The sequence below is a fragment of the Carcharhinus amblyrhynchos genome, chromosome 21 (genome assembly GCF_965287045.1).
Source record: "Carcharhinus amblyrhynchos chromosome 21, sCarAmb.v2.hapA, whole genome shotgun sequence".
Taxonomy (NCBI): Eukaryota; Metazoa; Chordata; class Chondrichthyes; order Carcharhiniformes; family Carcharhinidae; genus Carcharhinus; species Carcharhinus amblyrhynchos.
Window position 1 is genome coordinate 45,719,215 of NC_137344.1, and position 15,512 is coordinate 45,734,726.

General features: G+C 45.3%; 1 protein-coding gene across 1 annotated transcript in view; it reads right to left on the reverse strand.

The window, feature by feature from the left end:
• The window catches only part of LOC145356398 (voltage-dependent T-type calcium channel subunit alpha-1G-like), a 313,384-nt gene that overhangs the window by 97,100 nt on the left and 200,772 nt on the right, over nucleotides 1–15,512 (reverse strand). Inside the window, exons 19-20 of the mRNA XM_080209098.1 lie at nucleotides 14,244–14,312; nucleotides 12,346–12,530 (exon numbers count right to left, since the gene is read on the reverse strand). Of these exons, the coding sequence (XP_080065224.1) occupies nucleotides 12,346–12,530; nucleotides 14,244–14,312 (254 nt within the window). The remainder of the gene's footprint in view (nucleotides 1–12,345; nucleotides 12,531–14,243; nucleotides 14,313–15,512) is intronic.

Sequence of the window (15,512 nt, forward strand, 5' to 3'; positions counted from 1 at the left end):
CAGCAGGGAAAATCCTGATACTTTTTTTCTGAATCACCTGCTTCCTGTGGCTGAACCAATTCTCCCAGAGACGCAGTGTGTCTTTAAAGAGGAACCTCAGACATAATCTTGGTTGCCAGACAAATTCAAGAAAAATGTCAAGAACAACAACCAGAATTCTTCATTGCAATTATTGACCTGACCAAGACATTAGACTCAGTAAATCATGAGGCTCTGTGGATTGTGCTCCAAAGGTTGGATGTCCAAAAATCTATCTCACTCTGCAATTGCTTTTGGGCGATGCAATTGCAACTGTCTTGAATGGGAGATCAGAAACAGACACCTTCAAAACCTGGACTACAATCAAACAAGGCTCTGTGATAGCCCCAATACTATTTACATCAAAGATCCACTGCTTCTGACGTCAGGATTAAATACCATCTTGGGCTCAGGGGACGTCCTGCCCCAGGCATTGAAGAATCTGTGGGAGAGAATCAACCTATTCAGTCACAGCAAGACCCTGGGCAGAAACTCAGGACCACGATTAGATGCCATCCATGATTTGAGGGGCAGCCAACGCCACTGATAAGTTGGAGAACTATCCCTACTGGAATGTTATAGGTTAGGAGTTTATGTAATAGTTAGAAAGTTTGTCATTCTTGTAAGATTATTATTGCCTGCTTGTGTTTGACAACAAAGACCGCATCAAGTTGACATTACTGATGTTAGAGGTATTCACTATTGGAGGGTTATTGGCGCAAAGGCAGTTTTTCCTCAGCACACACTAGAGTGTCCGAGATTATTCCATGGAATGAGGCTTTGAACCCACATCCTGTTGACTCAGAGGCAAGATTGCTTTCAACTGAGCCACGTTGACATTTGGCTCCACCAAGATTATTGATGCAATTCCAACAGTTTGCAAATGTGCTGTGCAGCCCTGTTTAACAAAATGCTGCAAGGCAAGGATTTTCACCCTGCTTGGGTTGGACTGGGTGTTCTCATTTTTAAGTGGACTATCTAGAAAGTAAAAACAATGTAAACCGAACTACAAAGGTTGCTTTTATTTAATAGCATTGAAAGGAAGTTGTATCTATATCCTTATGAGCACCCAGAGCTTCTGTGCGAAATGACATTTACAATTCATTTTCACCATCAGTGAAATAAACACGAAGGCGGCATGGTGGCACAGTGGTTAGCACTGCTGCCTTACAGCTCCAGGGATCTGGGCTTGATTCCAGCCTTGGGTGACTGTGTGGAGATTGCATGTTCTTCCCATTTCTGTGTGGGCTTCTTCCGGATGCTCTGGTTTTCTGTCATGGTCCAAAGGTGCGCAGGTTAAATGGATTGGCCATAATAAATTGCCTCTCAGTTTGTCTGTGAGTGAGAATGTGTGCCCTGTGATGGACAGGCATCTCTGTCCTGGGTGTATCCTGCCTAGCGTCCAGTGTCTGTTGGGATAGGCTCTGACTCCCTGTGATCCTGAATTGCAGTAAGCAGTGAAATGAAAGTGAAGTGGAGCAAACACCTGGAGAATGTAGCAGGAGGGGAAATATTCAGTGTTGGCAAGGGTAGAAAACTGGATATATTGGACTGTTACCTGTTATATCATGTAAGATTTCCAATGACTTCAACTGACAAAAGAATCCAATGGAGTGTATAATGTGCAGTCAACATAACAGCTTTCTAAAACAGGTGCAGGAGCAGAGGGATCCGGGTGTATAAGTGCATAAGTCATTGAAGGTAGCAGGACAAGTTGACAGAGTGGATAATAAAGTTTAAAGCATGCAGTATCCTAGACTTTATTAATCAGAGCATGGAATACAAGAGCAAACAGATTATAGTAAGAGAACAATAGTTGGGCCTTGACTGGAGTATTTTGTTATTCTGGGCACTGCACTTGAGGAAGGATGTGAACACATTAGAGAAAGTGTAGAGAAGATTCACAAAATGGTTCCAGATTTGAGGAAATGTATTTATGAAGATAGATGTGAGAAGTTAGAACTGTTTTGCTTGGAGAAGAGAAGGTGGAAAGAAGACTTGATTGACTGGGGTCTGGACAGAGTGGTAAGTGAAAATGTACCCAGTTGTGAAAGGATTGAGAACGAGATGGCACAGGTGTAAGGAAATTGGCAAAAGAAGCAATGGCGACATGAGGCAAACCTTTTTCACATGGAGGCATGTTCAATTGAAGCATTCAAAGGTGAATGGTTTAGTTTTCTGAAGAGGAAAGATGTTCAGGGCTACAGAGAGAAGGCGGAGTTGTGGCGTGAAGTGAACTACTCATTCAGAAAGCTGGCACAGGCACAATGGGTGGAATTTTCCTCTCCTGCCTACCATGGGAATTGCAGTGGGCGGGACACGGACTATGCAAAGGTCCATTAACCTTGGGCAGGATTTTCCAGTTTTAGGGCAAGCGTGGCCAGAAAATTCCACCAGTTGGGTCAAATGACCTCATTCTGTGTATAACACTGAAAATGGCGGAAGCATTGAACTGGTATTTTGTGTCTGTATTGAATGCAGAAGACTTAGAGTGCTTTCCAAAGGCACTTGAAAATCAACAGGCAAAGAAGGAGGAGGAATTTAAAATGATCATCATCAGGGAAAGGGTACTGAGAGAACTGTTAGACATAAAGGCTGACAAATCCCTAGGACCAGATGACCTGCATCTTTGGGTCAATAAAGAAGTGGTTGCAGAGATCGCTGTGGCATTGATTATAATCCTGCAAAATTCCTTAGAAGTAAACCTTAGAATTAAAAATGTAACACTACTGTTCAAAAAAGGAGGGAGGCAGTATGCTGGAATGTAGGGGCAGCACGGTGGCGCAGTGGTTAGCGCTGATGCCTCACAGTGCCAGGAACCTAGGTTCAATTCTGACCTTGGCTGACTGTCTGTGTGGAGTTTTCACATTCTCTCAAGTTTGTGTGTTTCCCCCAAGTACTCCAGTTTCCTCCCACAGTCCAAAGATGTGTGGATTAGGTTGATTGGCCATGCTAAATTGTCCTTTAGTGTCATGGGGAACTAGAAGGGTAAATTCTTAGGCTAAGGGGTTAGGGCCTGGGGGTGGGATTGTTGTTGGTTCAGGTTTGATGGGCCGAAAGGCCTCTTTCTGCACAGTAGGAATTCTATGATTCTATGAAACTGTAGACCAGTTAGCCAAACATCTGTTAGAGGGAAATTGCTGGAATCCACTATTAAGGAGGTTATAGCAGGTTACTTAGAAAATCTTAATGTGATCAGGCAGAGCCAACAAAGTTTTGTGAAATGGAAATTATATTTAACTAATTCATTTCAGTTCTTTGGGGAAGTAATAGGCAAGGTGGATAAAGGAGAACCTGTAGGTGTGGTGTACTTGGATTTCCAAAAGGCATGTGTTAAGCTGCCACATTAAAAATTACTACACAAAGTAAAAGCTCATTCTGTTGGAGGTAACATATTAGAATGGATAAAGGCCTGGTTAGCTAACAGAAAGTACAAAGAAGAACAAAGAACAACACAGCACGGGAAACAGGCCCTTCGGCCCAACGAGCCCGCGCCGCCGTCCCACTGTCTCAGTGACCTATTCATGATTTTAGTCTACGCCTAACGTGCGAGGATCAGGGAGGTCCAATTTAGGGACAATTTAGTACCCAATCAATCAGCCTAAAAGCACATATTTGGGGATGTGGGAGGAAACCGGAGCACCCGGAGGAAACCCACGCAACCACGGGGAGAACGTGCAAACTCCCACAGACACAGGCCCAAATCCATGTGTCCGCACAGCAACAGAGATCGTCTCTGAGCTGTCATGTTGCCCTCGAGATGGTCCAGTTTAAGCACACTAACGACATGAAGCAATAGGCAACTCCCGAAGCAACGTCCAAGAGCAGCCCACTACAACCTGCCGCATGCATGCCCCTTGCTGGACTTAAATGCTTGTGGAGACAAAAAAATTCATTATTAAACAGGCAAAGACTAACATCCCTGAGGCAAAACGTATTCCCAAGCCTACAATGTTTAGTAAGGCCTACTATATCCCCCTATATGTAGCCCGCTCATATGGCTGTCTAAGTGACTCTTAAACAACCCTAGTGTGCCTGCTTCCACCACCTTACTCGGCAGTGCATTCCACACCCCCACTACCCTTTGCGTGAAAAACTGCCCTCTAATATTTGTCTTATACCTAGCCCCCCTCACCCTAAGCCCGTGACCCCTCGTTTTATCCATTTCTAATAGCGGAAAAAGCTTACCACCATTTACTCTATCTATCCCCTTCATAATCTTATAAACCTCTATTAGATCCCCCCTCAGCCGACGTCTCTCAAGGGAAAACAGCCCAAGTTCATTCAATCTTTCCTCGTAAGACAGCCCTTCCATACCAGGCAACATCCTGGTAAATCTCCTCTGCACTCTCTCCAGGATCTCTACATCCTTCCGGTAGTACGGCGACCAGAACTGGACGCAGTACTCCAAGTGAGGCCTAACCAACGTTCTATACAACTGCAACATCAGACTCCTACTCTTATATTCTATACCTCTTCCTATGAAGGCTAACATACCATACGCTTTCCTCATCACATTCTGCACCTGCACCGACACCTTCAGGGACTTGTGCACTTGCACCCCCAGGTCTCTCTGCGTATCTATACTCCGGATAGTTCTACCTTTTATCGTATAACTCCCCTCTACATTATTCCGGCCAAAGTGCATCACCTCGCATTTCTCCGGATTAAATTCCATTTGCCATCTATCTGCCCAATCTACCAGCCTGTCTATGTCCTGTTGCATTGCCAGGCACTGCTCCTCAGTACCCGCCAATCCAACCATCTTAGTGTCATCAGCAAATTTGCTGATCACACCACCTACCCCCTCTTCCAAGTCATTAATATATACCACAAATAGAAGAGGTCCAAGTACCGAGCCCTGAGGCACACCACTGGTGACAGACCTCCAATTGGAAAAGGAGCCTTCCACTACTACTCGCTGTCTCCTCCTCCCAAGCCAGTTCTCCACCCATCTACATACCTGGCCTTGTATCCCATGAGCCTTCACCTTTTCTATCAGCCTACCATGAGGGACCTTGTCAAACGCCTTACTGAAATCCATATAGACGACATCAACGGCTTGTCCTTCGTCAACCGTTTTTGTCACTTCTTCAAAAAATTCCACTAGATTCGTAAGGCACGACCTCCCTGTAACGAAGCCATGCTGCGTATCCCTGATCAGATTGCAGCGCTCCAGATGTTCATACATCCTATCCTTGAGGATCCTCTCCATTAGCTTGCCTATAACTGAAGTCAAGCTCACCGGCCTATAATTCCCTGGGTTATCCCTCTGACCCTTCTTAAACAACGGTACTACATTTGCAATGCGCCAATCCTCTGGGACCTCACCTGTGTCCAAAGAAGAGACAAAGATTTGCGTCAGAGGCCCAGCAATTTCATCCCTCACCTCCCTTAACAGCCTGGGATAGATGCCATCAGGCCCCGGAGATTTATCCGTCTTTATACTGTCTAAAAGTCCCAACATCTCTTCCCTCGTGATGACTATATCCCTCAACGGATCCTCAAACTCCTCAAGCACAGCACCAGACATCAGGCCCCTCTCCTGCGTGAATACCGATGCAAAGTATTCATTCAGGATCTCCCCCATTCCCCCAGGCTCCAAGCATAGTTCCCCTCCTCTGTCCCTGAGAGGACCAATCTTCCCTCTAACCATCCTTTTATTTCTAACATAGGAGTAAAATGCCTTAGGATTTTCTTTAATCCTACCCGCCAAAGCCATTTCGTGGCCCCTTTTTGCCTTTCTGATGCCCCTTTTAAGTTCTCTCCTACATTCTCTGTATTCTTCTAACGCTATCTCTGTCCTCAAATGCCTAGATCTAATGTACGCCTCCCTCTTCCTCCTGACCAGGTCCTCAATATCCCTAGTTACCCACGGCTCTCTAATCCTACCCTTCCCATCCTTCCTCTTGACCGGCACGTACCTTTCCTGCAAAGATTTTAGTTTTCCCTTGAGAGACTCCCACATACCCAGCGTCGACCTGCCATCAAACAGCTTACCCCAGTCCGTATCTTTAAGATCCTGTCTAATCCGGTTGTATCTAGCCCTCCCCCAGTTTAACACCCTCCCCTTAGGCCAGGCTTCATCTTTATCCATTAATATCTTAAACCAGACAGAGTTGTGGTCACTGTTAGCCACCTGCTCTCCTACTTCAACGTCAACCACCTGCCCAGGCTCATTCCCCAGAACCAAGTCCAGTATAGCCCCCTCTCTGGTCGGGCTATCCACATACTGCTCCAGGGATCCTTCCATTACACACTGTACAAATTCCTCCCCGTCAGCACCCTCTGATCTCGGCACCTTCCAGTCTACCCCGGGGAGATTAAAATCTCCCACTACCACCACCCTATTCTTCCTGCACTTATCTAGAATGTCCCTGCTTATCCCTTCTTCCACAGCCCTCGGGCTGTTGGGCGGTCTGTAGTACACACCCAACATAGTAACATCTCCCTTCTTATTCCTCAACTCCACCCATAGCGACTCGATTCCTATATCCTCTATACCTCCCTCCCTCTGCACTGCTATGATGCAATCCTTAACTAACAACGCCACTCCCCCACCTCTCAGCGACCCACCCCTATCACGCCTGAAGCACTTATACCCGGGAACATTCAACTGCCAGTCCTGCCCTTCCTTTAACCAAAGTAGAGAATAGGAATAATTGTGCCTTTTTTTCAGATTGGCAAGCTGTAACTAGTGGAGTGCCCCAGCCATCAATGCTGGGTCCTCCACTATTTACAATCTAAATCAATGACTTGGATGAAGGGATCAAATGTATGACAGCTAAATTTGCTGATGATATAATGATATATAGTAAAGTAAATTGTCAAGAGGAGCTAATGGATGTATAAAAGGGATATAGATTGGTTAAGTGAGTAGGCAAAAAATTGCCAGGTGGAGGATAATGTGGGAAATTGTGAACTTGTCCACTTTGGCAGGAAATATACAAAAGCAGTATACTATTCAAATGGAGAGAGAACACTGTACCCTAAGGGATCTGGGTACATGAACTACAAAAAGTTAGTATGGAGGTGATTAGGAGGTGATTACAGCAAGTGATTAGGAAAATAACCCAAATGTTATTGAAAGCAACTCAAAACTTATTGCAAGGGGAATGGAATATAAAAGTAGGGAAATTTTACTGTCGCTGTAATGGGATCTTGGTGAGATCACATCCGGAATTGTGTGTACAGTTTTGGTCTCTTTATTTGATAATGATAATAATTACATCAGAAGCATTTCAGAGAAGGTTCATCTGACTCATTCCTGGGATGATATCTTTATCCTGTGAGGAAAAGGTGAACAGTTTGTGCCTTTACCAATTGGAGCTCAGAAGGATGAGAGGTGATCTTATTGAAACGTATAAGACATAAGAACATAAGAAGTAGGAGCAGGAGTAGGCCATCTAGCCCCTCGAGCCTGCCCCGCCATTCAATAAGATCATGGCTGATCTGTCGTGGCTCAGTTCCACATTCCTGCCCTCTCCCCATAACCCTTAATCCCCTTGCCTATCAAAAACCTATCAACCCACGTCTTAAAAATATTGAGTGAGGCAGCCTCCTCCACTTCAACGGGCAGAGAGTTCCAGAGATTCACCACCCTTTGAGTGAAGAAGTTCTTCCTCAACTCCGTTCTAAACCGCCCCCCCTTTATCTTGAGGCTGTGCCCTCTAGTCCTACTGTCCTTTCTGAGTGGGAAGAGCCTCTCCACCTCTATCCTATCCATCCCATTCATCATCTTATACGTCTCAATGAGATCTCCCCACATTCTTCTGAACTCTAACGAGTACAAGCCTAGTTTATTCAGCCTCTCCTCATAGTTCAACCCCCTCAACTCCGGTATCAGCCTAGTAAACCTCCTCTGCACTCCCTCCAAGGCCAAAATATCCTTGCGTAAGACTCCGAGGGGACTGGGAGGATATTTATTCTTGTTGAACAAATTAGAACCAGGGCATGCAGTTTAAAAATAAGAGGCCTCTCTTTTGAGATAGAGATGAAGAGCATATTTTTCTCTTAAAGGGTGTGAGGTTCTCTAGCAGCCTTTTCACAACACTATTGTATGCTTGAGAATCATAAAACACTACAGCACAGAAGGAGGCAATTTGACCCTCTTGGTTATGCTGGCTATGTAGCTTATATGCAACATTAAATGGGTCAGTTAGTTCAGTTGACTAGAGTACGGAATAGAATAGTACTATGGCAAGGGCCCAACTTTACTGGCTAGGGTAGTTCTTGGGGTCTGCCTCCTTGCTTTAGCTAGTAGAGCTGTCATGCCATAAGCCACGTTTAGCAACCCTAGTCAATGAGGATGCTGCATGAAAAGAGAGAAAATAACTGACATTCCTCTTTCACCATAGCCCTGCAAATCTTTTGTCTTTACCTATTTATCTACCCACCGCCCTATCCCTGTAACCTCATGCATTTACCCTGCTACTTCCCTAACCTGCATATCTTGAGTGTGGGAGGAAACTGGAACACAAGAACAAAACGCATGTTGATACGGGGAGAACATGCAGGCTCCACCCAGACAGTCACCCAAGGCCAGAATTGAACCCAGGTCCCTGGCACTATGAGACAGTGGTGCTAACCGCTGTGCCACTGTGCCATCCCTGCATTCTGCCTCCCTCCTTTTTTGAATAGCTGTGTCACATTTTTAATTCTAAGGTTTTAATTCTAAGAAATTTTGGAGGATTATAACCAATGCCATGGCTATCTTTGCAGTGATTTTTAATAACCCAAAGATGCAACGGTTAGCACTGCTGTCTCATAGCGCTTGAGTGTGGCCACAATATGGCCGAACAAGCTGGGTATCAGCCTGTAAAGACGCCCATGGCAGGGACTAAGAGTGGGGGGAGCTTCCTGGGCAGCCAAGCTTGATGTGGAACGATGTTCTGCTGGTGACCTGTTCCAGGAATGACCATCTATAAAAACAGGCACAATTACATGTTTTGTCTGCATCATTAGACATGAGAAGCTTCCAAGTTTAAGTAACCTTCTCTGCTCAAAAGAGATCCCAATAATGGAAGCTTCCCATCACTTTAAAAATGAGCTAAATTTATTTTTCAACCTTGTAGGATGTGAGTTAGTGAACACTTTTTCTATCTTCAAATGTCCTCTCAGCACTCGCAAACTATAGCCACATGCAACCTTTAAAGGGAAGATGGTGTCAGGGTTAAGAACACGTTAGGGTTTCTGTGGAAACAACGGCTAGCCCATCCTTTATCCAGTTGATGAGTTGCGATTGAGATTGATTTCTGAAACTGGCATGGACAGTGCAGTCTCTCAGCATTCCTGTTGGTTTTTTAAAACAAAGTCTCGATTCCTTTGCTTAGAAACCTGCCTCGATTTACTTGAGTTTTTCATGTGCTTCACACATATTGCAGAGACTCTTCACAACACTGTTAGAGTTGCTCCTACCTGATTGAACAACTATAAGAAATGCAGAAGCAGGTGACTGCTCCATGCTAAAAGAGGGAAAAGACACACAATGAAACTGTGTGGACAGCAACAAGCTGATCAGAAAGTTCATGATATCACTGTGGGTTGCCAAGAGATTTTAGAGAAAGTACGTCGAGCCAGTAACTGCAGTCCCACAATGAGGATTCCTTCATGGAACCCTAGTCAATGAGGATGCTGCATGAAAAAAGAGAAAATAACTGACACTATCCTTTCACCATTCAAATTGAATCAGAAGATCCTTCAGCAACATCAGACATTAGAGTAAACATTACTAATACCAAGACTGTCCTCTATCTTCTCAACAGGTCCCTTCAATCCCCTTTACTCTCCTGCAATCCTCTGAGTTGCCTCTTGAACTACAGAAATGAAAAGGATTCTCAGCAAGGAGCTGTCAATTTTGGAACACAGGAATAAAAATCAATTGTTTTCAGCTGCCCAAGCCTTTCCCACCACTCAGTTTGATTGCGGTTGGTTTGTATCTTCACCCCACTTATCTGACTTGGTTCCATACTCATTAATTCATCTGACTAACAAAACTTAATCAGTCAAACCCTCAGCAACTTTTTGGGGGAGGGAGTTCCATATTTCCACCCACTTAGTATGAAGAAGTGCTTCAGGACACTTCCCTGAATGGCTCAGCTTGATTTGTTCTGATCAGAGCAATTGGCTTCTCTCTATCTTCCTTATTAAATCCTTTAATCAATTAAAACAGCCCAATTAGATCATTCATTAATCTTCCGTACTCGTGGGAGTACAGCATAAGCCCGGTTGTCCTGTGCAACATAATTATATCTTCATAAAAACATGAATATAAATAAAAATAGAAAGTGATGGAAAAATTCAGCAGTTCTGAAGCATCAGACAAACAGAGTAAATGTTTGAGTCCAATATGACTCTTTTGTTTGTAATATGCAAATATAATGTACAAAAATCAAAGGACTGGCAGAGTACAGATTAATGCTTACAATTCTCATTTGTTAGTCTCCTAAATGTAACTGGCAGGCCTGGGGCAGAGGATATAACCCATAATTATATGTCACATTACCTTGTAATGGTGGCACCAATTATCTGTTTGGAGCATCAGGATATCAATAATCCCCAACACTCATTTTGTTACCGTTGTATAAGGCATTCATGAGACTACACCTGGAGTACTATGTTCAGCTTTGGTCACCTTCTTTGAGGAAGGATGTGGTGGCACTGGAGGCGGTTCAGAAGAGGTTCACGAGATTGATTCCAGGTTTGAAGGGGCTGTCGAATGAGGAGTTGCTTGGGCTTGTACTCGCTGGAGTACAGAAGACTGAGAGGGAATTTGATTGAGGTATATAAAATACTCAACAGGCTTGATAAAATAAACGATAACCAAATGTTTCCTCTTCTAGAACAGTAATAGGCAATAGGTCATAGTTTTGAGTAAGAGGGGGGAGGTTCCAGACAGAGATAAGGAGAAGCTGCTTCTCACAGAGGGTTGTGAATCTATGGAACTCACTGTCCTAGAGTGCAATGGATGCAGCATCACAATGGATTTAGGAGATTGATAAATATTTGATCAAAACCAGGATAAAAGGCTCTGGGAAGTGGATTGAGGATGAGATGGAGATCAGCCATGATCATATAGAATGGCGGAGTGGGCTCGAGGGGCTGAATTGCCTACACTTGTTCTTAATTCTTATGTTCCTACGTTCAACGGAATTAAATAAAATGCAAGTATACCCGATCATTATAATTAATCAATTTTGATCTGCAGTTGTCCTCCCTATGACACTGGACCCTTCCCAGTCTGTCCTATTGTAGCAGGAAACCAAGCAGAGCTCCCCAGATCTTTAATATTTTGTTGTGGGAACTTTTACGTTGACCCAAGAGGGCAGACATATCCTCGTTTTAACATCTCATCTGAAAGGCTGGGAGTCTCTGGCCCCCACTCGCCCCAGCGGTGGGTTTTCCAGCAGTGGAGGCAGTTTGCCCCAGCGGTGGGTTTTCCAGCAGTGGAGGAATCTTCCAGTCCTGCTGAAGTCAATGGCCGTTTGTGTTGCCCACCGGCTGCGCCGCTGGGGAACCTGCTGTGGGGAGGGGAGGGGGTTGCCTTCAGCGGAACTGGAAGATCCTGCCGGTGGCAAGGGCCAGAAAATCTTGGCCAGTATCTCTGACAGTGTCGTGCTCCATCGGTGCTGCTCTGTGACAGCTGCTGCTGCCTCTCAGTACCAATGATCCCTATAGGCTGTGCAGTCATGTGGCAATGTGGCAACTCAGAGGTTCCTGCATAGGTTGAGCACAAGTCTGCCCCTTTAAGATACTGCACGTGTGCAGCTGCCCAAGAAATCTTAAAGGGCCCGCACAATTCAGTGAATTGGTGATGTACAAAAGCACAAACATTAGAGACATCATTGCTCGATGCTGCCTCAGAGCATCAACATCAAATATTGGGCAAGATTTTCTGCACATCCATCCCTGCCCCGTGCTTCAGGGCAGAGGAGGTGACCTGCCATTGGCTGGTGGTGGAATCCACTGGACCCCCCACCGTCAGCGGGATTTCCTGTTGTTTAGAATCTCTGCTGCCGGGAAACCTGTGGCAGGAGTTCACCGTCGGCAGAAGCGGAAGACCCTGTGGCAGGAATGGTTGGAAAATTCCAGCCATTGTGTTCAAGCTTGGAAGTGCTGCTCAGAAGTGATAACATTACGTCTGATTTTAGGCTAACATATAAATGCACAAGACCCAACCAAATTCCTCACATACACCTCCGACAAAATGTCCTCCCTGTTGGCGACAAATCCGTAAAATAACACTTAACCTGTTCCTTAAAATCTCGGCCCAGCTTTCAATTGTCTGTCTGAGCCCGAACCCTGTTGGAATGTGATGAGTTTGGTTACCGGAGGGGGCGGAGAGTCCGCAGAAGACGTAGGACTCGCAGCATTCCGAGAATCTTTGTCCCACTGTCGGAAACCATGGAGACCAGGATATCGATGACGGAGATCATCACCAGCAGACCATCCAGAACGTTCCAAGAACTTTTGAGATATGTCCGCTGACCAAAACAAAGGCCCATTGCCACCAGCTGCAAAGGGGAGCAGGAAAGAAGTATTTCAGGCTGGGCTATGGCGGTGCGGTGGTTATTTAACTGGACAAATCACCTACGGTCATGGAGGCCTCATCAAACTTAACAAAAGGGTCTGATTTGTATAATTTTAGTCAGGCCAACCACAAGCTTGCAGCAAGAAGGAATGGGTAAGTCATGTCATGGAGCAGGGTCCCCAGCAGTCAGTGGGGTTGTGTGGGGTGTGGGAAGGGGGATTGCACTAGGCCACGGTCAGGGCTGGAGGTGGTAGTGAGGCCAAAGGCTAACTGTGACACTTGGAGCCAGCACTCCTGCCTCGTTTGGCCCCCAAAACAGTGCCAACAGGAGCTGACCTTCAATATTTCTTTGGTCAGTTGGTGTTTCCCACCTCAGACCTCCTGCCGGGAATCCTTTCTGCTTGGGTCATCCTCCCCCACCTGAACAAGTGAAGTTAAAGTTGTGCGTTGATGATGTCATGAGGCAGGGATACGCAGCTGTTAATTAGGCCCCTTTGCAGGAGCCTCACTGATTGCCCGATTTGTATTGCTAAAAATTTAAATGGAAGTGAATAGGGTCAGGTTCGAGTTGAGTTTCTTGACTCCAATAATTTAGTGCACTCCCCAACCCTCACTGTCACAGGAGGAGACGATGTGGCAAAGAACAAGACCCATCAATTCAAATCCACCATTGCAGGGTGGAAATTTGAATTCAGCTTTTTTTAACAAATTAATCTGAAATCTAAATAAATCTAAAATAAAGCTGCCAATTCATTGCTAAAATGTCAATTGGATCCATAACTGCCCTCTAAGAAGTGGCCTGGTAAACAACTTATCAAACCAGCGGTTCACGGGGAAGTCCCACACTGCTGTCTCATGGCAAATGGGGAAGGGCAACAAATGTCAACCGTGGTCCCCCAAGGGCTGAATAAATATATTTATTTTAGAGAGGGTTCAAAGTAGAACAATAAAAATGGATCATTGGGCTCTCAAATCAATTCTCTAAGATGACAGAAAGGGACATTATCCAGAGGGGAAGTGTGGAGAGGGCTTCGGATTTGTACATTCTCCATGCTATAATTGTTCAGGCGGAGTGAGTGTCCGATGGTGATGCTGGGCCAGGTAAATATGGGTAGATTTTCTATCTCCAATACTAATCCATTCCATCTTGATAAGCACAGACAATGGGAATTTCCTTCAGCATTCTCCGGATCACCCATCACAGCTCTGGAACAAGTCTTTCATAAATGAGATTTATTCTCATCAAATTAATCTACAATGGTTTTTAGCTCCACGTGATCATTTCATGGGTGAAATCATCATCACCTGACCCCACAGTGATGAAAACAAAAATGGACAGAAAGTGAACTGTTTGTTCAGTCAGGTTCTGCTCCCATTATCTTGTTGAGGTATGGAGATGCCGGCTTTGGACTGTGGTGGGCACAGTAAGAAACCTCACAACACCAGGTTAAAGTCCAACAGGTTTATTTGGTAGCACAAGCTTTTGGAGCACCGCTCCTTCATAAGGTGAGTGGTAACTCACCTGATGAAGGAGCAGTGCTCCGAAAGCTCGTGCTATCAAATAAGATTGTTGGACTTTAACCTGGTGTTGTGAGACTTCTTACTCATCTTGTTAAGGGTGTGGCATTCTCCCTCAGATACAGACAATTTTTTGACATTGTTTCAGCTTTTACAAAACATGATGACTGAGGCTTACCTTTACTGCCATCTCAGTCAAGAAGATGACTGTGAAGATATAGTTCGAAAGCGTCAAGAATATGCGCTCCTTTAAGAGAAGAAAAGATTCAGTATCAGAACAAAGGCTAAGTACTGCTGAAGCTTAAAACCTGCAATCAAACCAGAAAATGCTGGAAACACTCAGAGGGTCTGGCAGCATCTGTGGAGGGAGAAGTAAGAGTTAATGGACTGGATTTTGCAGCATGCCATGTTCCCTGACCTCCACCATGAAGGAGCCAGCTGCCTCGCAGACACTTAACATTTTGGTCGGGTGTTAATAGGCTCGGGGTGAGACTTAATCCCCCAATTTGGAAAGGAAGTCCCGCCTCAGATAGCTGCTGGCCAATTGAATTCACTGGCAGACAGCTCTGTAGAGCCAGTAACACCAGGCTTGAGTGATAGTCACTCTTGGGATTATAGCCAATCCTTAAGGAAGAGAGGCTTATGAAGCCTGACTCCAAGGCAAGAGTGGGACATTGGCCGGGAGAGAAGTACGAAAGGGGAATGTGACAACAAGGTGAGGCTGCTGCCTCTGATGGATATTAGGGAATTTCCCAAAGGATATCTGTTCTCTTCTTGCCCGAAATTAGCTCACCCAGTCAAAGCTTCTGGGATACCCTGGACCTGGACCTCAGCGACTCTGCGCTGTCGTGTGTTGTGAAGGCCGCCTTGGAGAATGCTTACCCGAAGGTCAGAGGCTGAATGCCCGTGACCACTGAAGTGTTCGCCAACAGGAAGGGAACAGTCTTGCCTGGTGACTGTCGAGCGATGTTCATTCATCCGTTGTCGTAGCGTCTGCATGGTCTCCCCAATGTACCATGCTTCGGGACATCCTTTCTTGCAACGTATCAGGTAGACAATGTTGGCCGAGTTGCAAGAGTATTTACCATGTACCTGGTGGATGGTATTCTCACGTGTGATGATGGTATCCATGTCGATGATCCGGCATGTCTTGCAGAGGTCTTGCACAACACACGACAGCGCAGAGTCGCTGAGCAGAGACTGATAGCCAAGTTCCGCACACATGAGGACGGTCTCAACAGGGATCTTGGGTTCATGTCGCACTATCTGTAACCCCCGTGACTTGCCTGGGTTTGCAAAACCTCACTTACTGTACTGTCGGGAGACAATACACATCTCTTTAAACTGTGATCAGTGCTCCTACCACTCACATTGTCAGCGACTTCAGGTCTTGAACAGCAGGTTAGGTGTAAGGATTCGCATTTTAATCAGTAATCTCTAAACTGTC